Source organism: Acyrthosiphon pisum, chromosome A1, assembly GCF_005508785.2.
Source record: "Acyrthosiphon pisum isolate AL4f chromosome A1, pea_aphid_22Mar2018_4r6ur, whole genome shotgun sequence".
In the NCBI taxonomy this organism is placed as follows: Eukaryota; Metazoa; Arthropoda; class Insecta; order Hemiptera; family Aphididae; genus Acyrthosiphon; species Acyrthosiphon pisum.
In genome coordinates, this window is record NC_042494.1 from 80,956,136 (window position 1) to 80,981,812 (window position 25,677).

A 25,677-nucleotide genomic window follows, 5' to 3' on the forward strand; every position below is an offset into this window, starting at 1 on the left:
AAACTTATAAAAAAAACACATTATTATGAAAAATCTGATAAAAAATATTTAAATACAATAAAACCTTAATTAATTTACTCTCAATTATCTTCTGTCCATCTTCTTTTTACCCTAAAAAATTAATAGGTATACAATTTAGATAGGTATATTCGTTATACTTTTACCTTATGTTTCATAGCACTGTATAATCAGGTGCTGCTTAATATTCTCAAACAGAAATCTTCGATGGTTATCGGCCAGTGTTGTTTTGTATCTCGAAAAAATTTGTTCCACGTCAACTGACGTCATATGTGCAAACTTGATTCGATAAAATGTTGAAAAAGTGACTTAAAACCCATAAAAATGCACTAAAAATGTCAAAAAATGCAAAATAAAATTTAAATTTCAACTCCTTGTTGTATGAAATGAACTTTTTGCTTGGAAACCAATGTTTTCGGACATTCAGGGGAAAATGCAATTTGCATTCATATCCGTTCCCTAGTTATAATAGTTATGTTTATTATTATAGTTACCTAGTATATATTTTATTGGTGTATTATATAGTATTTAAAAATATATATCCATATGGTATTATCAATTCGGCATTATATACTCTAATTTAAAAACTAATCACCTTTTAAATTATCAAGACGTATTTATGTCAGTTTATAGAAATTAGTATAAATTTGCAGTTTTCATATTTCGTATATTTTTTTTAAATAGTAAGGTAACTACCTACTATTCATGCTCATAATAAATTACTCATGAATAATTTATTAAATACACAATTAACTATATTTGTGTATTCTCTATTCATTCACATTAAAATAATTGATATATTTAAAGAAACAATTTGTGTAGATCGTAATTAATATTAGTTGTTATTGTACATTTGTACGTATGAAGAAACAGATTCTCGTAAAAATGCTATAGGTACATACAATATGATGGTGTCTTTCCGAGCTTGTAATAATACATACCCAATTTCTTACGTTGTTTTTTCTTTTACCAGCTCTTGACTAATGCTAAAATAAACTAAATATTATGCTAAACTAATCTTAAATAACGTACTGTTTAAATATTAATGTTCGTATTTATAGTAAATTTATGTGTCACATAATAGGGCATTAATAAAATATAAAAAATAATAATATTTTTATTTTTTAGATCTCAGATTTTACGCATAAACGATAATTCTGATTTTTTTAAATTTAGTTTTGCTAATAAGTAAGACGTAGGTAGTACCTAAAATTCTTTAAAACAACAAACGCAAATATTATGAATAACAGTTATTATTAAAAAAAACACTATTTCAACAAGTCGGGTTTAATTTTTTTATCATGATGGTTATGTCTTAGAAAAGGATTTTTTAAGTGGGTTCATTTAATTGATTAAGAAACTGTGAACTTAATTATCGAAGTTAAATTAATGATATTTAATGATAGTTAATGAACGGAGTTTTAAAAATTAGTCACTTTTATGGTAATTATCTTATCCGCCTGTCACTTAATTTGAAAAACGTTTTATCATCGACTAAATGGCAGTACGTTTTAAAACGTCCAAATGATGATATTCACTGGAATATGCATTTATTCGATTAATACTTATTCATGTTATAACTTTAACTTAATAATCTAACTATCGCATAACAGTTAATACTTATCCACATTTGTTATTACGAGTATTGAAGAAGTGCCAATAACATGAACTATCTTTATACCATTTTTAACTTACGGACATCTGAAAAACTATATAATCAAAATATTGTTGGCAATGGTTAGCAATAGTTGGCAGAAAATTATTTTGTGAAACCATTAAAATTTCTAAATAGGGTTTCAAGTAGATAATTTATATAATTAATGAACTTAATGTATATTTTAAATAATAACTATGCATACTGCATAATATATACATTTATAAAGCTACCGAAAAACATATTATATATTTTACGTGGACTTTATACATTTGTATAAAATAATATATGTTTTATGATTGGTAAATAATAATGTGAAAGAAATTTATGAGGATTTGAATATAAGATCATATCATAGTTGAACGATAAACATTTATTTTTTATTATTGTACCTGATAGGTAAATAACATTTAATAAATTATTTAAATTTTATTAAAATAAAATATTATCAACAAGCCTTATAATAATTAATTGTTGTATTCCCGATTGAATAATGATAAGTATTCTATATTATAGTATAATAAAATAATTAGTTGATTTTTTTTCATATGACGCCTTAATACTGGTAGTGCAGGCCCGAAGTCCTAGCTTGGTGACCTGTATGCCAACATTTTTATTAGATAAAAAGAGAGATTCCGTAGATTTTATGCCATGTTTGGTTTTGAGGGATGCAAGTCTTACTCTCTAGACAGTTTCCTGCCAAATAACTAATAATAGGGACATGTCACGACTGGGTTCGTAAGTTCCACATTTGTCCAATCTGCCACTCGTTGATTAAAGTGTTGATTAAACTTTATAACTTGAATAATAATATTAATAATTTTGATTTATGTTTTAGGTGGTTTTTACTTTGATATCTACTCTTCGGTTGGTAAGTATATTGTAATAATACACAGCTTTTCATATTTTTAGAAAGTAGATTTTGAAATTGTTTAGAATCAGAATTTCGTTAAGATTTGATTGGATGCCAACGATAAATTAATCACGTCAATATATACAGGTTACCTATACCGTATACTCATTAAATTATTAGATACAACATTTTAGTACATGTTTGAATATTTAATATTATATTAATTAAAGTAATTGATTAAGTAGTCTAACTATAGACACTATACAATGTGTGATTTAGTCAAATTGTTTGAATACTATTAATTTAGTACAATTTAATTTTAGTTGCCAATAATATGATTACCTACGTAATTACAAACAAGTTACAACTCGCATCAGGTGATGACTTTATTATAATTTGCATAATATCTTAAGAAAATTATAACCAAAATATAATATGGAGTAACATCATCATCGTATGTACAATACAAAATGTAATCCAAAATGCTTCATAATATCTTCTATATTCTTAAATACAAGCCAAAATATCATCACTGGAATAAGGCTTCGCATTAAGTCATAGTAAAAAAAAATAAACTTTTTAAATTAATAACTTTTATCGTATAATATATGTATTTATATAATTTAGATTTTATATAATTCTAAATAAAATAGATTAAAATAAATGGGCAAACGTAAATTGCGCCCGGTATTTTTCAGGTACAAATTTCTGTGTAGTAAATTGGGGGTTTAGGAAGTTCCCACACGAAACATAGCAGCGATAAGCGGGTACATATGTAAGTTCCCCCACGGAAAAAAATGCGCTCTATAGAAATATTATTAGGATAGTCATTTAGCGACTCAATACACGTTTTTACACTACATCGTCACTTTGTTTTACCCGAAGACAACTCATGTTTTAATTTTTTAAATTTTTAAGGATGGTTGATTATAACATAATTTTCTTTCTGGCTAAATACAGTATGTATAATATCATCCATTTCACTGTTGCACGCAAACGGTTTACTAAAATATTACCTATACGTAAAGGCATTTATATCGCTATTATCATAACGATTATAGCAATAAACGTTCGGCTTATCCACCAATAAATGAACACTGTGGCGTAATTAGGAATTTGGTTTTGGTGGGGGGGGGGGGGCGGTGGGATATATGTTTTTAGCAAACATGAAGGGTCATCATCAATACTTTGATCAAAATTTAAGCAGTAAAAAAAATGTTTGGGGGGATCTATCCCCCCCCACCTAATTACACCCCTGAAAGAACAACAGTATCCCGGGCGCAATTTACTATACCTATTTTAGAAGCCAAAATATCTCTATTTACTATAGTATTTTTACTACCTGTTTAATGTGAGCTCAATTTACAAGCGTCCAGATAAATAATGTTTGTAAAGTGCAAGATTTAGATTCTGAGTGTATCAACGATTTGGTTGGTCCATACAAATATTTATCTTAATAATAACAAATCATAATATTATATTATATTAAGCATTGTATATTAGGCATTTAATGTATGATTTGAAAGATATAAAGTAATAAAAATATACTAGGAATAATTTTAATTAAAACATTTTTTAATGAGTTCTTTTAGTTTTCAAAAAAACCAAGATAAATTAATTATCTAGAAATAAAAAACGTTGATAATTATGGTAAATTAATGTTTTTATTCATTTAAGAACATTTTATTAAGAAAATATCTAACAAATTTTAAAAGATTCGTGTGACGTATGATTTGATTATGTTTTTTTTCACGAACACTTAAAATTTGGAAAAAAAACTTTAGTAAACTGCATTACCCTATATTTTATGTTTATTAAACTTCAGAGATATATCCATTTAAAAGTTTTTAGGTCAAATACAAAAGTGTAAATAGTAAGTAGAAAATGTTTTATTATACTGCATAAGCTAGTATTACACTGAAATTATTTGATCCCCAATCCAGATACTTCGAGAAAAATGACATCCTTGGGTATTGTTGTCAAAATTTCAATCTTTTTAAAGTACAGTTCATCAACTCTTGAACATAAAACATTAATTATTTTAGTAAAAATAAGATTTACTTAATATATTTTATAATGGTTAGAACAGGAGTTGTTAGGGTAATTAATATAATACATAGTATCTTATCTGTCTACAAAACTATTGTTTAGAAACAGTAACATTTTTTTTTTATAAGTGTTTAATATGATGTATACGTATATTTATCTTATACTGATTTAACAACACGTTGTACGAAAATATATTGTTCAACTTTAAAGAAAACCCTGTTAACAATTTTTTTATATATTAAATATCATGTACATGGTAGCAAATCAAATGCACATGGAATATGGTTAGTCTTTTATAAACTTTTTTTTTTAATAAATAAATTCTCTATGATCAAAAGAGTTTTGAAGTAAAATATATTTAAATATGAAAACCAATTAACAGGGAATACTTAACACAGTTTGATATTTCATAAATATTTTCAATTTTTAACTGATTACGGAAAAAAGATAGGCACATCAATATTTTTATCGCCGTTCAATTTCATGGTTTTTTCAACTTCACAATTCAAAAGAATTTGAATATCATAAATATTTAAATGTTTTGATCACTCTTTTAGTCTATTCTTAGATCTTTTTTGCTAACATCATTGAAATTGATAGTGAAAAATGTTTTACCATTCTCATAAAAATCTATTCGGCATAATATTTTTAGGACATTTATCCGTGATAAATTTCTAGTTTCAAATCATTATAGAATCATGAAGTATTCTGTATTATAATTACGTGGGCTCAAAACCAAATGGTGCTATCTCAAAATATAAAATTGTTCAGGAGAGTCATTTAAAATTATTTTCCACTTGAAACTGTATTATCTTTTTTTGTAATGGATGGTTTTTAATGATTGGCACAACTAAAAATTCACAAAGTTGTTCTGCGTTAACAATGGTCATTTGTTTTTTCAAATCAAAACGTAACGTAAAAAAACAAAAATTAAAAAAATGTCCGGTAAGAACCAAAAAGTTCTTCAGATAGAACCTTTTGGTTGTTAATATAATTTTTTTTCACTTAATTAGAACTATTTCGTTCTGAATTAAATGTATGTTTTTACTGAGACATTACCAATCCCAAAATAATAAATAATGTGATATTGACTTTTCATTTATAGATCCCTATTTCAAGGCAGTAATTTGGGAAGGGGTTTGGGTTCAACTACTCCCCCCCGTGCAGTTTTCTCAGTTTATGTAATCTTATAAATAATTAAACATTAAAGTTATGTGGTTATATGGTTTTAATTTTCATATTTTTATTATTCATTATATTATATTCATTATTAATTGATAATATACAATTTTTTTATAGAAATCTTTGCTTTGCTGATAAATGTGCAATAATTAATAATATTGTACCATCATATTATTATTGTATGGTTGTTACATTGAATAAGAGATAGTACTTTTTGGTTATCACTAATTTATTTTATCATGCAGATAGAACCTTTTGGTTTTAACACTATTAATAAGAACCAAAAGGTGCTATTTAGATCGCTAATGTCATGTTTTTATATGCATGGGATTTTATACCAATAACCAGATTTTTTTCCACATTTGATCATTTTCGTGCTACAACAAATAATAATTCACCCACCATATGGTAACTTTTGCAAAAGCGTGCGAGAGTTGTAGCAATGGTATGTAGGACTTCTGTATAGCACACACTCTAATGATCATTTATATATCACACGCACGCACATGTAAACACATAATAATATAGCTTATGTTTAACTCATTAAAAATGGTCCGCTCCAACTCTCTTAAATTTTATTGTTCAGAATTAAACTTGATATAGATTCAAATTAAGATAAATTATTATGATATAGTTTAAATAAAAATATCTGTTGCACTAATAATTGTTTAATTCTGTATGTGTCCGACATTCGTGAACGTAATGAATTTAAACATTTTACGGTTCAACTAATGCATAATATGTGGTAGTTTGAATTTTTAATTACTATTCATTAAAACTTTAAAGTAGACATTCTACATTGTATTCTTGTAGACATTAACACCAGTTTGTAATTGTAAATTTTTATACTGACTAATAGCTTTTTCTTTTTAATCTTATGAAAAAGAGTGATTTGGAAAAAGCTTTTAAGTTTATCCACAACTTTTTTTACGCTAAAATGTCAAAAACAAATTACGTTTTTTAGAAAATGATAAAAACTTTGTTCACGAGTCCCTCGATAAATTCAATCAGCATTAAATCTTTTTACAAGTCATTAAATTTTCCTTTAAACATGTGAATTATGATGGATATTAGTTACTTTAAAAATAAAAATATTTTGAGATGTCTAAAAGTTATTTACTTAAGACAATGATCAAATATAATTAAATTATTAAATTATTTAATTAAAAAATGTTTATTTCTTGAATTTATATACCTAAAATATTTTAGATATTTTGGTTTGAAAACACTAAAAAAAATTATGTAAACAATACCATTAATCATCAATTTAATTTTACTCAACATATGAATTAATATTATATATATTGAACTTTTTTATTTTTTGTACGAGTAGTTTAACAGACAATTAGATAATGTACTCATAAAATGATTCAACACTGATAAATATATTTTTAATACAGAACTGGATTCCATAGTCGGATTAGATCATCGAAAATAATTTATGATTTTTATTTACCGTTTTTAGTTGAAATATATAATTTAAGCACGCGCAATTATTTTTAAATTGTATGAGCCTAAATATTTTAAATCAATATGATTTCACAAATTTTTTTTTTTAATTTGGAAGTTGGTTAAACGGACTCACTTGGGTTTAAACGTGATTGTGAGTGGGGTCGGCCTGGTCGATGCGACACCATCTGGTGGTGATACTGTGAACACTTCGTCTGCGGATCGTGCAAAAAACCGTTCAGGACCTATAGAAAAAATCAAAAAAATCGTATAAGTGATGAATACCGTCGAGCGATGAGCTCACAGGCGATTTGATGCCCAACAAGGTGGAAACCGGGTCGGGAAAAGTTAATCTATACGTTTATTATTTCACTTGTGAGTCTGTGCTGTGAATGTTTATGCGTATACCTGGATAAGAAGATAACATCACGTTTATGCTTTTAGTCTCCGTTACGACCACTTGACCAAAATTTATGTAGCTCGTCGACAGCTTTAGTACGGGGAAGTATATGTGCATTTTGAACGTAGCAATCGTCTAAACAAAATACTATAATATTATGTACCATGAATAATAATAATAATAATAATAATAAGTTATTATTATTATTATTAATAACTAAATTGATAGATGAATAGCGATATTTACGTTAATATTATAATTCATACATAGGATCTATCTATGTATTTTTTAATACGAAATGAATGTTAAATGATTAATATTATTTCTAGAAGAAATGTATATAGTTATTAAAGATAAGTTTTTGTTATCATCAAACATTTAGTGAATTATGAGAAAAATATAATAAATAGTATAGTATATAAAATATAAATCTGCTTTTAATCATATTGATAATAATATGATCCTTGAGTGCTAAAATATGTTCAGTTAATGTTTTTACTTTTTAAGTAGAAATATAAAATACGTTTAAAATTATTAAACAAATAACTTAATATTCTATAAAGCATAAACGATCTTGTTTTATCATTTTATTAATTAATTTATACATTTTAATAAGGCGTCTTTAGTAATTTCTTTACTCGTTACATGCTATATAGTATATTGTATATAGTATAAAATAAATAATACACCTTCAAAAATAGTTTGTAGGAAACAATAATTTATTACACGTTCGTAAATAATATTTTTCGTTAGGGGACGGAGTGGCCGAGTGGACTAAGGCGTCGGTTGCGACGCACACCGACGCCGGTTCGATACCTCGGCCATGGGTGGAATTTTTCTTCGGGCAAGTCACGGTGTCCGGAGAACAAGTGCCGCCATCCCCCACCCGGGCATGGCAGATACATACGGGTGCCCAAATCAAAAATTCTCCCAAAACAAACACACATGTGTTCCTCCCCCTGCCAACAAAAAAACCTACAAACAAAACAAAAATAGCTAATGGCCTAAGTTGCCGGGCTCAAACTCAATAAAAAAAAAAAATATTATTTGTTATAATATATAATATTCTTGCTTATGTTTATTAATATAATACCATATTATGGTAAACCATTGTTTTTTGAAACCACATAGGTCAATTCAACCATAACCAAATGCTTTTTATCCAGATATAAAGGATGAATATCCGGGAAACAACCGATTGTTTTGGGAAATAGGTAGTAGCTTTAAATTGAATTTTGGACCGAATATTAAAAAATATCATTTTATTATAAGCATAATATAGTCCAGGATTTAACGTAAATGTTTCTATAAAAAGTCTAAAGTTTAAACCTTCAATAGAATAGAATACATACATTCTATATAGCTAAACCTGCTGATATTTTGTAATAATGTGTATACCCCAGGGATCAAAATACATAAAGAATACTTGATATGGGTTAAATTTAACGAGTGACACTTTTTTTAGAGTCCCTAGAAACTATATATAAATCATTAAATTATTTGTGGGATGAATATTAATTATAATTTGCACTAAATATTTTAAATACTTTATAAATAAGTTAAATATTAAATATTTCATGTACAATTATGAATCATGTTGTTCCTTATATTTAACTTAAATGTTTTTATACAGACTTAAACTAATACATTTATTTTATTGATTTCTTTAATTTAACTATGTAATCAATGTTAAGACTAAAAATAAATACGGACATTATTTTCGGTACTTAGATTTAGTTTTTTTTTAAATTTAGTTACCTTAGGTTTAAAATAACTGTTTTCATAAACAGCGTTTAAGTATCCTGTTCTCTCGAATTTTCTGGGTGATATTAATTCAGTAGGCATTTTTGGCGGATGAACTTGTTTTATATTTATAATAGCTTGCAGTTCGATCTAAAGGCATATATCGCTTAATATCATAAACAGTAAACATGTTATGCGAAGGAACACTAATAATGTTGATATTATTATTCAAATATGTGTAGGTAGTAAAATATTATAATACTCAATAATTAAAAATTAGAAATAATAACAATGTATAAAACATAATATTTTGTATTAAAATTGTATACTTCAACCAAATCCTTATGAAACAAACGAATATGATCTTTTCCGGAACGAATACCACATCTTAGTGATCTCAAACTCTTTATGGAGAATGGACTACCAATTTCGAATGAAAGGTTTCCAGGATATTGTAAGTCATTACACATGGTAAACAACCGAGTTACCGTATAATTCTCTGATCGACAGTTATACATTTCCGATGCTGACACCTAAAAATTACCATAGCTATATCCAATGACGTATTCGGCCAAGATGTATTTTCATGGAAGGAACAAGCAAAAGAATAAATTATGCGTTCGTGCAATAAAAAACAATATAACAAATGCCTTCAAGATTGTTTCCTTCTATCCTATTAAAATCATTCTTATGTTATTTTTTAATGATACGTAACATATTTTATTACTTGGAAAATATTATCCGACTCTCGTATGACTAAGTTTGGTTGTATCGAATGTCTTGTTTCAGAGTAAAGTTTTACAACTGTGGATTTCATTTTAAATCCGTCTTTTCTTATGCAATATTTTCTGAAATAATTACAGAAATATTACTTTACTGCTATAAATATGACTTAGATAATACCATAATTAAGTTTTTAGTTAGGACCTATTTCAATCAACTTATCTAAATATTTGAAAATGTTTATAAAAATATAATATCATACTTGAGTGATACATTTCAGTATTTGAAACTGATAGCATAATGTTATTATTATTTAAGATGAATATAATAGTAAATATAAGTATGAAATGGTAGGTAGCTAAATTGTAATGTTTTATCTTTCTATTTAGCTGTACTTCAGGTACGACTTAGAACTTATAGTGAAATATGATTTTCGTGTTGAACGTTGATAATAATATATTATTGTTATTTGTAGGTAACTATGTTTATAATTTTGGATGTTGATATTTCTATAATTAAAAAATTAATTTCTATACAGTATACACGTCAACGTTCAAGAGTCTAAGTGATGGAAATAAGTTGATTATGTGATACATTTTTAAGCATGCACTCTGGTAAATAATATTATTGATAGCGATGTGTAATGTGCATGACATAATTATTATTACTATTAACAAAATAATTTGTATTGTTTTATAGATAAAATCCGTGGTTTACAATAAATTTCGTAAATTTTATTAAACTTTTGTGTTGACAATTGACACAGCTAAATATAAATTATAATTGAAGTAAAATCCTAAATGTACCCAGATGGTTCAAGAGCAGTTACTATTCCAACCGCTTTTCCATTTACTATATTATTATTTTTATTACGGTTTATGGATAGTTCTTTAGTCCGATCTAAGGAAAATGTTACATATCCTAGTGTTTTTGGTTCTAATTTCAAAATAATAGGCTCGATCTGAAAAAAAAAACAGTTCATTTTTAAAAATAAAAGTTAATTGTTCAATCATTATATACAAATAGTAGTTATAATTAATTTCTATATATAATATAACTTATAATACTATAAATAATTGTTACTATTTATTACACACACACACACACACACACACACACACAGCGTTGCTCTATTATGAAAAAAAAATAAAGTAGGTTAACGTAAATATATTAAAAATAATAATTTTCTGGAAATAGATTAATCATGTGTGCCATTAGGATTTAATGATTCTAGTAACAGGTTTGACGTTGGGTATTTTTATATTACGTTTATATCATGTGTAATGTATAATTTCATCTATTAAATTCTGGTGGACAGTTTTGTTTAAAAAATCTAGTTACATTATCATATCTTAATTATATTTATTTATTTTTATACAGTATATCGTAGGTAAGTATATTGAGTTCTCTACCATTTAGTATTTTAATATTTTTAAAACATGCATTACGTTTTACGTGATTGTAATTACGTACGTTTTGGCTCAACGCCTTTAATATTGCTTTAAATAGCATAGTAAGTTGTATCATAAGCATTGTTTATGAGCAATATAATTAATTACAATAATGATAGACAAATTCTTATTTTTAGATACATTAGATTTTCAATAAATATACAGGTGAAATTAACGAATATAATTGTGTTTAGTCGTTAAATATTAGAAATATTTACCGGGTATATGACTGATATGAATCATGTATATTACATTATAGTTTTGGTTTTCTAACTCGAGTCAAATGATTTTTAAAGTGAACTACACGTATAGATTAACAGTAGATATAGAAAAACACATTTATTAGACACATTTTTATTGCTCATTATTCTGATTATAATTTATTTAATCAGCACACAGTCAAATAACACTTGTACGATGAAAAAAACTCAATATACGCATTAAAATCTATAAACTATCACGACGGTGATGTGAATAATATTTAGAAAATCATAATATCTTAAAACTTATTACTAAATTATATTATTCTATAGAATGATGAAGTAGGGTCAATTAACTTACTATAAAATATCGAGGATTTTCTAACCCGTCGTAACTGGTAATTCTCAAAGACCAATGGTCTGGATAGTCAGGAGTTAATGTGTCAATTAATACTCCAAACGGTTTATTTTCTTTACTTTCGTTATATATGCGCCAAGATATTTTGATCGGAATTTCACTATTATTCAAGATTTGTAATCGGTTTTCTGACTCCATCGAGTAGAGGCTGAAGCTTAACAAATAATTCACATAAGTCAGATGTGTTACAAACTTAATACATGTACACTGTACAGTGGCTTGGAAAGTTGTCATAAAATAAATTAAGTTTCTATACATTATTATACTCATGTATACAAAAATACATTCTTTTATCACACTTTATTCAATGCACATAATAATTTTACATTTTTTTCTTTAATTTTGTGTATTTTTTTCAATACATAATTAAAATAAAAATACATAACAGTAAACATTTTTTTTTTTTTTAGTAGGAGTGTGTATCCTTTGTCTAAACTTTTGTATAACCTATTTATAGGTTCGTATTGAGTACAGATGGTACTTTAGAAAGGTCATTATTTATATTTTCTGTTAGTTTTCAGAGAAGATTGAAATACTTTGAAATTTATGGCCTACCATCTTTACCTAACATTTATTTTGGTTGATTTGTTACTGGTTAGTTTATAAGATAATTTAGTAGACTAGAAATTACTATTGTATCTACTTTAAATTGTTTAAAATTAAATTTAATATAGGTAGGTAACCCTAATTAAGAGGACTTATTCAATTTAATATTTTAACAATTTTGATGAAATCTATCAGTTTGTCGATTAACGTACTTCAAACAATTGAAGTTTATAACAACTGTACATTACACCATTTGTATAAAATAAAACTGTATTCATATTACATTTTATCATTGTTTCAACTATACCTACTATACATTTAGAACGCAAGTAATCAAGTACTCTCTAGAGTTACAATAACTAACTTTATATTATATCTAGGTATATACTGTTAAAAATGAACAGGACAAAAAATAGGTTATTGTTTAACAGTTTTCACGTGGGATAAATGAATAAGATTGATATATTTTTTAGTGTCGAACACTTTATAGTACGTTAAGTAGAAAAAAGTGTTATCTAAAAAAAGTAAAAATAAATGTATTTGTGATTTAGACGCTGTACCTATACCTACACAGTTTTGAAAAAAGAAATGTGACAGACTAATTACTTATTTTTATGAGATATTTCATATAAGTAGTCGTTGGCCTATGTTTGTTGTTCCAGTTGACTACAAATTTAATTACGCTGTATAGTGACTTACTTGATGGTTGGTTTGTGAACGTCTTTAGCTAAAGGGTATTGTATGGGGAACGTAATAGCTTTGATGATGAGTGGTATGTGGATGGCCGGTAGAATATCGAGTCCTACGTGTAATTCAATAGTCACCACGTCCTCATACCGACCCCAAGTCGTGGCCAACACCCATACAGACACTTTGAATTCATCCTGCCCGTAGGAAATCTCGTCATCTCTTTCTATCCATATCGAACAACGTTTTATCGTTGCAATTTCCATGTCATCTCCGTAGGCGTCTACAGAGTAAATAAGATTATAATTTTGAAATTGCTTATTTTACTACCCAGTAAAATGTATTGCATACGCTATATGTAGATAACAGGTATAGATCTACACGACAAAGTCTAAATAAATAGCTCACTAAATTGTATTCATGAAACTAAGAGTAACCAACGTCCAACTGTGTTAATTATAATGATGTGATTAAGAGTAAAATTAGATTTATATAACTATAGACATGACATAGTTAAATTAAAGAAAATTATGCAATTCTTAAAGGTAAAATGTCAATAGACATATTTTAATTTTGTTTGTTAATTTGAAAACTAACTGTACAGTGAATAATAATTATATAATATAAATTAGATGGATATACAAAATAATACATAATATAGTAAAATGTTTTAAATATTAATAGTTTTTTTTAGTTTTATGATTCTATCAAATGTTATTAGAGCTCTGAAATTTAAATACAAACCTATTATAGTAAGTAATAGTTATATACATGGAAATATGATTGGAATCTTTGAAGTTGAAATATTATTATTATTCACAACAATACACAATAGAGAATTACATTTTGTTGTAACAGCAGTTGTCGAAATTAACTTTCATATTGTTTCTTGTTTATGCAATGTTACTATATACATTTAAGTGCACAATAATAGAAAATACAAACTAATAAAATATTATGCATAAACACTAATAACTATTAACTGCAAAGATTAGTTACACGCATATTTTATTTGCTCATCTACCCTATAAATATTTGTTTCACCGTTAATATTATGTATTTACATAATTTTATATATCGGTAGTTAAAAATACAAGATTTATGTAGAAATGTAACAATATAGGTACTAACAAAAACAATTATTAATAATATATTATAATTTACATACAAAATTCATAATAACATACCTAACTAAAGATTATATATTAATAAACCATAGTAGGTATGGAAATGTTATTCAACTTTTATTATTTTGTTTTATAAAGTCAATCAGAGAAACTCGTTACCCAGTCGTAACTATATTGAAATAGTTTTTAGAAGTTTACTTATAATCAGGCCTTTAATAAAAATTATATCTTTAAAATTACAGTTTTGTTATTTAAATATTAAAAGTAGATATACTAGCACTTATTATTTTTATTAAATTAACATAACCATTATAATACAATATTTTATAATATTGTATATTTTATTAAATATACCTATTTGATTATATTTTTAAAGTTTATCACTACAATAATAATTGATTTGCACAATGTTAAACTTAATGAATAGGTAGTACGAAAAAGGTTACCGAATAACCAAATCATGTATACAATCTAGTGAATACTAAACACTATAATTGGATCAACTTATATTTTTTTCTGAGCAGCTAAACAATTCTATTTTCTAAGTATTGTTATAAACAATGCATTAACAAAATTCATCATTAAGTAAAGGAAAAACCTATTTTATTTTCATATATGTATTAAATATTTATCCATCTTAATAATCGAAAAATCATGATTTTTGTTTGTTTTTTTTAAAAATGTTGTTTTAAATTCTAAGTGAAGTGTAAATACAATAATATTATATTTATTCTTTTGAAAACAATTTCTGGACAGTGAAAGAGATATACAAGTTTTTATAGGATATTCAATAAATTGATATTTGGACAAAAATGGTATTTGGAAATTCGAATTTAAAATACGTCATAGTTGGAAAATTCCAATCAGTTCTCTAGCTAATTGAGAAAAATTAGTTGCAAATATTGATTTTACTTGATTTTACATGATTATCATGTTTAAGTAAAAAATAACAATCGCAACTATTATAAATATCTTATTATATGAACAGATAAAAAATATTTTTAAATTTAACATATTATGATAATTATAATAATAATTTGTTATCAGTTGTTTAAACGGTGAGTTAAGCTGCTACTAATATTATCATTGTTTAAACATTTAAATATTTAATAGTAAACTATACTGATAATTAACTTTTTTGTGTAATTTTTATCGTTGATTCTTAATTTTTTTGATCCAACGATACTAAACTTCGTCCATTCAACGAACTCTGTTTATTTTATAGCCATTAGCAATTAATTTTAGATTTTTTATCATGATATATTTTTCTACCAGTGTATCTCCTCTTACACGTAGCGCGGTTTATATTATGATGAAGCACTATGATATATTGTTTCAAAAGGTAATGTACAATTTTAGATTCCGAGTAAAACGATAAATGTATTGATTTTACAATGATGTGTGTTTTTTTTATTTTTTTATTTTTTAAATTCTGAGTGGAAACGATGAATATATTTATTTTACAATGATATGTGTTTTTTTTTATTTTTATTTTTATTTTTTGTGTTTGTCATCACCTTTTAGGACAGTAAAAGTGCTTGGGTTAATTATGAACCTAAGAAGTTAATCTAGTTGGTACTTAGGGGGGTTAGAAGTAAAAATTGAGCCGTGAAAAACAAAAGAAAAATTAAGGAAAAACGGGAATTTTTACGCAAAATCTGTTTTCGAGAAAATAGATTTTGATTTTTGGTACAACTCTAATACTATTCTATACACCATAACATTTTCCAAATATTTTGGCTTATTTTGAGCTCTTTACGGATTCAGTTTCCATTTTTTTTAGTTTTTTTTTTTATAAATATCAATAAAATTTTATTTGTTGGTTAAAAAAGCTTGAAAATTTAATAGAAGTCTCCTAGTATAAGGTTACAATGACATTTGAAAAACATTAAAAATCCTTGGTCACATTTTTTTTATAAGCATTTTAAGTTCAAAAATTGACAAAATATATCAAATTTAAAATTTAATAATTATTTTTAATTAAAAATGTATAAAATTTTCAACTTTTATAGCTAAGGATTAAAAATTTAAAACAAGGTCTCACGAAAATAGGTTATATTTAAATTACTTTATTCACAATAATATCATCAAATATACTTAGTAATATCATAGGCTGACTGACCATTTTCGCTCAGAATCGTTTTTATAATACAATGATATTATATCATTGAATTCAAATTTAACACCATCCATTACAGTGACCCACTTGTAACCTACTGTACGGCAGAGTGACATCCACTTACCCACCTTTTTATTTATTTTTTCATAAAAATATATTATAATGTGTAATATAATACAAGTCTCAAATATACAGAAACAAAATAAAACGCCTCAATTGTAGCTAATCAAAATGTATATTAACGTGCCAGATAATATACTTTATAAACGATATAATGACCTATATTTATTTGTAGAATTTTTCAATAAAAAAAACCCTTGACGGGTATTACCATTGCGCGGTGTGGTTTGAAGAACGATTCAAGTCCCTAATGTAATTTTTAAATACATGTGATATGGTATATTACAGCAATTATTTATCCCTCACAGGAAATGGCATAGAAATGATGTGCCTCTGTAAATAAAACACAGAGTGAATAAAAATTGCTTAGCTTGAGATGTGAAACTATATTCGACATAATATTATTATATTTAGTATTGATTATACATCATACTATTATATTTATATCATTCAGTGTAGTCTTTAATGATGGATTATGGGGGATTACTCTCTCCCAAAATTACCAAACATTATTACTGCGAATAATAACATTATATACATATATCAAATATACTTTAATCTTGGTAAGTGTATAAAATATTACAGAATTTGATTAGCGTAAATTAATGAAAATAGGTTTTTTGTTATTCTGTTCGAAATATAGAGTACAAAGTACAAATTTAACTGATCGATAAGTTGTCCCTTGGAAAAAATATCATGTTTATTCGTTGAAAACACAATGTGTACCTACTGATCAAAAATTCCTGTGACACATTATGTTTACCCATCTTGTTCTTAACTTTAATACCCCTTCACCTTCCGACATCTTCATTTAAAATCTTCATCAGTGCAGTTGCTATTTGGGATCAAGAATGAAAAAAGTGCATTTTAGTTTACTTGTTTTTAAAATTTAAAAGTCTATCTTGTATAGAGAATACAAAAATATACCACTAGTTCAACTCATTATCGATTTATGACACCACTAATAATAATTATATTAAAATTGTATTAAATATAATATCTAAATCTCAAACTTTTAATTTAAATTAAAAATGTCCATTTGTAATATTTTTATCAATTATAAATTTAAAAAATGGTGGGCAAGTTGGTGTCGTTCTGCTGCTGTTCATAGGTCACAAGTGAGTCACTGTAATGGATGGTGTTAAATTTGAATTCAATGATATCATATCATTGTATACGAAAAAAGATTCTGAGCGGAGACTGTTTGTCAGCGTATGATAGTATTATATAAGTATATTAATTTATGATATTTATTGTGAACCAAGTAATTTATATATAACCTATTTACGTGGAACCTTGTTTTGAATTTTCAATCCTTAGCTATAAATGTTGAACATTTTATAAATATTTAACTACAAAATAATTATTAAATATGAAATTTGATAAATTTTGTCGAAATTAGAACTTAAATGCTTATAAAAAAAATTGTGCCTATGTATTTTTAATATTTTTCAGGAGCCTTTTATTAAATTTTCAAACTTTTGTACCCAACAAATAAAGTTTTATTGATATTTATAGAATAAAAAACTAAAAAAATTGGAAACTGAAAATGTTCCTAAACAGCTCATAATAAGTCAAAATGTTTAAAAAAAAAAGGCATGGTGTATAGAAAATGTTGATATAAACATTCAGTCAAAATTTCACGTATCTACGGTCATTTGTTTTAGAGTTACACCAAAAACCAAAATTCCAGTTTTTCCTTAATTTTTCTTTTGTTTTTCACGGCGCTTTTGAAAACTACTGGGACATGTTTACCCTCCAAAGTACTAAATAGATTCACTTTCCTATCAGAAAAGATACTGTTGAAGAAAACCCAAGAACTTTTACTGTCCTAAAAGGTGATGACAAACACAAAAAAATAAAAATAAAAATAAAAAAAAACACATATCATTGTAAAATAAATACATTCATCGTTCCACTCAGAATCTAAAATGAACATGCTTGAGAATATATTTTCCGTAAAAATATGGCCGTTAGTTCTTATATTTAATTAATTATTATTGTAGGTAACTAAGATAATCTGTTGGATTAGAAAGGCTCTGTGGGTTCTGGAACATGTAAGATGGTTACACGGGCTGTATCTTAATCCCTAATGTCATACCCAGTGTGAATTATTAAGATAGTTATACTTACTTATTATATTATTATTGTACTTACAAGATATTATGAAAAGAGAATAATGAATCAGCCATAATAAACCCACTATATAATAAGCTATTATTCAATAACATATACTACAATGTGATATTAATTTTAAATGTATGCTTATATTTTATGAAATTAAAATTAAAATGTAAAATAATAATATATATAATATATTAAATAAACAGTGGTAAAATAATAAATCTATTTTTGAAATTTAATATTATTGACAAAACAACGTATGCATATAGTTATTGATAACCATATTATATTCAAATTCTATGGTATTTTAAAATACCATGGAAAAATTACGTCTATATTCATAAATATGCTTAAATGAATTACCACCACAAATTTCAAGTTTAAAATTATTATATTCTGTATAACGACAAAATAAACTACATGTATTTAGTTTACAACTAGGGTAAATTATAATTTATTGCCAACATTTTTTACGGTTTTATAAGCTACCGAACAATATAACTTCTCTTAAGTGCTACATATCATTATATGGATTCTCGATCCATAAATATGCCACATGAACATTTTCCTGCACTAAATACCAATTGTTCATAACACACAAAATAATAATAAAAAATATAAATATACATATTTATAATTTATTTAATATAAAACAAAATGTTTGGAATTTTAAATAACCGATAATTTAGTGATTATAATATTATAAGTGTATAAGACGTAAGTTTAAAGTATAGGTGGGATTTACGTAAAATGTTTTTTACCCTTTCTCATCAATCATATTGAATGACACATAATTTTTGGTCACTGATGAAAACTTGTAAGTATTTTTTATTCGTCCCACTTACATGTTTAATATCATTATATTGGTACGGAGTTATAGTTATAATTATAGTCTCCCTCGCGCACCCTTCTCTAAACGCTAGATAAGACTAGAATCAAAAACTATAGATATCTTCGTATACCGATCAATTCCTGTTGTAGTTTTCATGAATGCTCATTATTACGTTTTATAACGATTTAACCGATACATTAATGGATAAGATATTTGATTGTAGGTTTGGTTTATAATGAATACCCATGTGACTTTGTACTCACTGTCTATTTTGCCCGGCACAGAATAGCCGTGATATCTAGTTTTCGTTTTGACTTGACAAGGAATTTTCGTAGGGTTTCGAATAGTTATACTCTGTTCCATAGCTAAACATATTATTTTAAAAACACAGTCATAAAATAGATCGTCTCCAAACTGTATTTAATATAATTATTATTAATGTTTGTGCCTGTATTGCATTCGATGTCTTTAAACGCCATTACGGGGTGGTAGTGGTCCAGATCTTGTTCAATTTGTTGGACCAACGGTGCGCATAACGGTGTGTCACGTCTCGGCCATTCTCCAAAACGCCATTTGGTCGGTTCCTGGTCTTCCGGCCTATATATACACCGCAATCGCATCCGGTCATTTTATGGTTTCCCTGTTAGCTTTTATCAGACCTTTTATGCTCAACGAGCTAGAAACTTTTATGCGTACTCGCTTAGTTGTTTACCGCGGTTATATAATTATTATGTGAAGATTTTTTTTATAATATTATAATAAAGATACCATACAATTTGTGACTATGTAAGCGCAAAACAAACTTTCTGATTTTAATGTGCGTAATAGGGATACACACACACGATAAAGGCTTTTCATTTTTTTCTATTAAAGTGAATTGAAAACTTAGTTTAATGAAGTAGGTACCTAACTACATAGTGAAAAATTTAAAATTAACAGGTAATATTGAAAATCTAGAAAGTATAATGAAGTATCATAATAATATTGGGCATACATAACTTATTGTTGTTAAGGAACTCACTGAAATATAATATTTGTTCAATGACGTTTTGGTTTTTTTTAACTAAAACAGTACGACTCGTCTGATATATAACACATATTTTTAATATTATAACTTTACTCGATTTCATATTCTTCTGCATTTTCTGTATCAAAATTATTAACATTTTTAGTTATTGAAGTTTGATTGCTTTCGGATTCTAATAATTCAAATTCCGATTGGTCTGTATCGACGATCCATTGTTTTTTACTAACAAACGTAAATGATAAAATAAACAATGATATCTAGGAAGTTAAAATAATAAATACTTTTGAAAATTATTATTAAATTTTGAGTTAATATAAGGTATATCTAAAGACGTATTTTATTTACAATATACGTGTTAATTATATTGTTAAAAATCATAATCTCCAACGTCTTTAGTACATACATTTATATGAATACTCACTGCTATTATTGCAAATAATTATAATTTAAATAAAGTCATATTAAGTTAGATAACTAACTTAGGTCTTAGATACCTAATGGCTAATAGTAAAATACGATAAAAATATATTAAATAAAATTATGTCAACGTAAAAATGTAAGAAGTAATAACTAATGTGATTGTAACATTAAAACTGAATTAATTATTGTGTTGCAGGAATACGTGGGCTCATATACTCAAATAAAATAATAAAATTATATTGCCTAAACAAAGAATCATTGGACATTTTAATCATAACAAAAGGGAAACAATGATGATCACGGACTTACTGTTACATAATTTGTACATTATAGTCCGATAATAATTCCGAAAACTTTGTTGGATTTCAGTTAGTGCTTATTGTATTCAAAGTTGCCGTTGACAGTAGGTACCGTGTAGTAACTTTTGTCAAACAAGCTTAATTTTAAGGTATAGATAAAATTAAAATAAATTACTATTGAATATTTACTTAGGTAACTAAATTATTAAACCTACTTATTGATACAATTAAATGATTATTGATGCATATACCACTATGCCTATAGATAGATCTTATTATGTGATTATAAAACGATACTTAGGTACCTATTAAATGTAACCAAATTAAAAAAAAATAATATCATGTAAATCAGAAAAAATAGGGTAGTTTAGTTACACTTTTATACAATATTGAAATTTTTTGATTGAATTACCGATAAAAAAAATTATCAATGAGTTATTATGCGTACTTGTCTTGCCATATGATGCTGTATTCCGTGTCCCACTCATTGACATACGTCACTGTAGTACTGAATTCATAAATCCAACATTCGACATTTATCTGCTGTGGTGCAAGTGCGTTGCACTGTACAAAAAACGGTATATGGCATTTGTTTAAATAACCCTAAACAAAATCAATACGTCTTTGGATCACGTGTCCTTCTCGTTAGAATTCAGTGTATAGCAGCCCTTACGCTTTTTTTCGGCGTCACAGTAAATTCAAATTCAACGTCCGCGTCACCATTAACGGTCCCACTACTGGGCTTAAACACGCAATCTATTTTATCCGCATCCGATCCCATTGGGTTGCCCCAAGAGTAGACGAAATCACAATGTGTATTATTGAGCAACCGAATTCCTTTGTGGCTGTGAGGTATGCCCCTGTAAAGGGACTGGGCAATGGTAATGGTGTTAACGTTCAAACGCACATCTGGGAGTGTTGCGTAAGTCATTGACTGGGTATGGACCGTCTTTGACCCGGCGAACGACCATTCGACTAATTGACACGAGATCCCAGTTGCCTAAAGGTTGACAAGATATCATTGTGGACGACTTACCACTAGGCAGTAGATACCTGCCTCGGTGATTATAAATTAATAAAGAAACGCCTCGTCCCTATAAACTAAATTAAGCTACAGGCTTGTATAATCACTTATTCGCTTGACTAGATACGAACACTTGAGATATTCCACACCATTTAATTAAAACACTTGTCTGGAAGTGATTTTCACTTTGTGCGTATCAAGTTTCAAAATATAATTTTATCTTTTTTAAATTTTATTTTTGTTGTTGTTTAGGTACCTATACAAATTCAGTATTATACAATAACGATACGCTTTTTATTTTATTACAACTTAATTTTCGAGGTAATAAATTGATTACCAACAACAATAAAATTATATTGTATGGTATTTCTTCGATGACGGGTTAATATAATTATTACCTACTGATTATAGATTATTTTTGATATTATATTTTGGATTTTATTGCAAACACGCATTATGTAGGTATGTAGGTAGATAAATTATAAGTTATTCTATTTGTACAATTTCCTTCTTTGAATATTTCTTGAATTTACTTCTAACCGAGTAGTTCTTTAATTTATTAAAGAATATTTCACTCCATGAAATAACTGTATTGAGGAAACTAAATAAAAATATGATTATTTTCGACTATACAAAGCGAAATGGCGTTATTTAACGTCACCGAGTTTCTATAAATAATGATCAATAAATTACTTTTTTCAAAATGTATTCCATTCGTGTTATAAGCATATACTTGTTATTATATTTTTATATAAAAACATGCATACATATACTATATAGCATACTTACTTATATTTACTACTCATACGAGTGGAATTTGAGTAATTTAACTGTCTAAATTATGATAATACTTCATGGTGAAATAATTAATGAATACTACATTATTAGCAGAGAAATTGTGTTAATCATTCTCAGATTTTAAAATCGTATAGTAATCATAATAATGCGTGATGACTGTATCTAGTTAAAAACGTTAGAAAAAAATATTGAATGCCAGTAGTATCTAAATATTGTAGCATAAATGTGTTAAGAGATACCTAAAATTCGTTCTACAATTTCACGGTAAAATTGTCACCTTCAATAATAACATATTTTCGTGTTGGATTCAAAATGTTCTAACGAAATGATAAGTCGGTATTACGGTCGAAACGTAGTCGGGTCGTGAATATCACACCACTACTTTTGTTTTTCTTCTCATCGTGTGCAGCGGATGAGACAAGTTTAATGTCTTAATAGCATTAGAATTCTGCAGTTGCGTAGTATAATTTCCTACCAGCTACGCGTTTAACCCGTTCCCCGACCGAGCTTTTTCTTCTTACCTCGGTGTCGACCGGTGTCTTAAAGTTCAACGTTGTCATCTGCTGCATCTGCGTCGTACTTCCGTTTCCGTACGGTCCATACGACTTGGCGTCACCGTGCAGACTGAACCCTGCACCGGCGGTGGTGTCGAACGCGTAAAGACGCCTTTGCACGTGAAACGAACCGTCGGAGGTCACCTCGAATTCGACGTGGTACGACTTCAGCGTACCGGCGCAGACGTTGCCGAGTGGCGCTATCGCCGGCCGGACACTCACTCTGGGCACCTGTTCGACCGCGCCGCGCACGTACAGCACCGTCTCGCCGGTGGAGCCGTCTCGGTTTTGGGCCAAGAACCTCAACGTCTCCCGCAACTGAGACCCCGGACGCAGGGGTTCGACCTGCACGCTGATCTTGGTCCGATCCACGACTTCGAACGACTCGGGCGCCACCCCCACGGCCGCGCCAGCGTTATCGGTGCTGGGCATCCACGAGACGCGCACGGGACACGACCCGATGTTGGTAAAGGTCACCGTTTCTTTTACGCACATATCAGTCCTACAAAAATATTAATAATATATTATGTGAGACGGCGCTTTGGCATGCATAAATGTATGATATTAGGTAGGATAACAACAATAAAGTCGTGAGTGGCAATTATAATTAATGTGCATACATTGCAACAATGACCGTAGCCCGTAGGTACCTATATGTTTTGTTTAACTACCTTAGTTGGTGCCAATTTAAGTCCACAATTATTCGATCGGTATACAATGATATGCGTTCTTTGCCATTGTACTCGGCTATCACTTCGATTTCAGCCATTTTTATTGACAGCAACTGTAAAACAGATTATACGGTCGTTTGGAAACGTTATAGTTTTAAAAGACTACTGTAAACAAGTATATCGATAACTTTTTCTCATTTATTATTTCAAAGCTGATTGCAAATACCCGGAACTCGCAATAATTTTTATCCGGGTCAAACAACAACCAGAAAACTAATAACAGAAATCTAATACCGTACCTATGAAATATTGAAACGAAATCGGCTTGTATAATGTTTAATCAGACGAGATATTGTTTAATTTGGTTTTTGTTCGGGGGGGGGTAAAGCATAAAATTGCAATTGCTATTATATTATTTAATGGTATACAATGAAAACATGGAGTTTTCAATATTTTAATATAATTTAAGCAAAGAACATTCAGAAACTGTTGTAATATTTAGGTACTACGATTTTCATTGATAATATAGACTCAAGTTTTATGATGTTTGGTGTTAAACAGAAAATGTATTTATAAGGTTAGGATAAATAACGCTCTAATAATAACCAGTTAATGGGAAAGTAAAATAAATATTTTAAAAAATTATTTGACTATCTATTAGTTATTCTAATTTCTGTTCAAAAATAATGTCCGTTGACCTCCGTACTTATATTAAATTTTTATTTTTTACTTTCGATTATATTTTAATACTTGATAGATATTAAACATTCGTTCGGCTTAAATATAGGCTTAACCTATACATATTTAAAAACTGAGATTGACTTAGAATCTATTATGCATAATATTATATTATTACACATGACGTAGGTATAATATTCGTATTCCTATTGGCTATTACTAACTATTTATAATATTTTATAATACCTAAGTTTTTAATCAAAACATTTGAAATAAAATTACTTCCTCTAATTATTTGCACGTTGAAGTTATTGTTATTAATGGTGTTTGATGCAGACGGTCATCTCATAAAACTGTCCTCGTTCTACGAGAGAACAATCGCCATAAATTTAACTACACGTAGTTCCGTATAGCGTGGAGACATTATATGTATTATGTACGGGTTTACTGCCGTGTTATATTTTATTGAGTAATATTATGTTCAAAGTTACTGAAATGACCGTGTCCAAGT

The 25,677-nt window shown here is 27.5% G+C and overlaps 3 protein-coding genes across 6 annotated transcripts in view; 1 reads left to right on the top strand and 2 right to left on the bottom strand.

Moving 5' to 3' along the window:
- On the bottom strand, nucleotides 1-20,079 carry LOC115033027. Of its 3 annotated transcripts, XR_003839078.1 has the most exons (11): nucleotides 19,959-20,079; nucleotides 13,386-13,656; nucleotides 12,084-12,294; nucleotides 10,878-11,032; nucleotides 10,076-10,196; nucleotides 9,678-9,881; nucleotides 9,364-9,498; nucleotides 7,614-7,740; nucleotides 7,342-7,450; nucleotides 165-347; nucleotides 1-111 (listed from the first exon to the last, which is right to left on the bottom strand). XR_003839078.1 is itself a non-coding variant. In XM_029487606.1 (10 exons), the coding sequence occupies exons 1-10, from the start codon at nucleotides 20,056-20,058 to the stop codon at nucleotides 275-277; spliced, it is 1,506 nt and encodes a 501-aa protein (XP_029343466.1). In that variant the 5' UTR covers nucleotides 20,059-20,079; the 3' UTR covers nucleotides 119-274. The 3 variants fall into 3 exon arrangements, 2 of the variants coding, with proteins under 2 accessions (XP_029343466.1, XP_029343465.1); XM_029487606.1 differs by lacking the exon at nucleotides 1-111 and having other exon boundaries at nucleotides 119-347; XM_029487605.1 differs by lacking the exons at nucleotides 1-111; nucleotides 165-347 and adding an exon at nucleotides 4,302-4,542.
- Nucleotides 1-25,677, top strand: part of LOC100160366 (TWiK family of potassium channels protein 7-like) — a 119,660-nt gene that overhangs the window by 14,159 nt on the left and 79,824 nt on the right. Inside the window, exon 2 of the mRNA XM_008180190.3 lies at nucleotides 2,511-2,543. The gene's annotated coding sequence lies outside the window, so the exon portion shown is untranslated. The remainder of the gene's footprint in view (nucleotides 1-2,510; nucleotides 2,544-25,677) is intronic.
- The window catches only part of LOC100569217, an 11,925-nt gene continuing 6,291 nt past the window's right edge, over nucleotides 20,044-25,677 (bottom strand). Inside the window, exons 3-8 of one of the 2 annotated variants that reach the window (XM_029487603.1) lie at nucleotides 24,489-24,601; nucleotides 23,785-24,319; nucleotides 22,115-22,441; nucleotides 21,890-22,044; nucleotides 20,816-20,944; nucleotides 20,044-20,292 (exon numbers count right to left, since the gene is read on the bottom strand). In XM_029487603.1, the coding sequence (XP_029343463.1) occupies nucleotides 20,070-20,292; nucleotides 20,816-20,944; nucleotides 21,890-22,044; nucleotides 22,115-22,441; nucleotides 23,785-24,319; nucleotides 24,489-24,601 (1,482 nt within the window). In that variant the 3' untranslated portion in view covers nucleotides 20,044-20,069. The remainder of the gene's footprint in view (nucleotides 20,293-20,815; nucleotides 20,945-21,889; nucleotides 22,045-22,114; nucleotides 22,442-23,784; nucleotides 24,320-24,488; nucleotides 24,602-25,677) is intronic. The other variant, XM_029487604.1, reaches the window with a different exon arrangement.

Excerpts from the sequence above, each read along its gene's own strand:
- LOC115033027 (XM_029487605.1), bottom strand. The coding sequence starts at position 20,058 with ATGGAACAGAGTATAACTATTCGAAACCCTACGAAAATTCCTTGTCAA. Across the intron at positions 12,295-13,385 it reads GTTCACAAACCAACCATCAA|CTTCAGCCTCTACTCGATGG; the intron begins GTAAGTCACTAT and ends TTATTTGTTAAG. Across the intron at positions 9,882-10,075 it reads AGTCGGATAATATTTTCCAA|GTGTCAGCATCGGAAATGTA; the intron begins GTAATAAAATAT and ends GGTAATTTTTAG.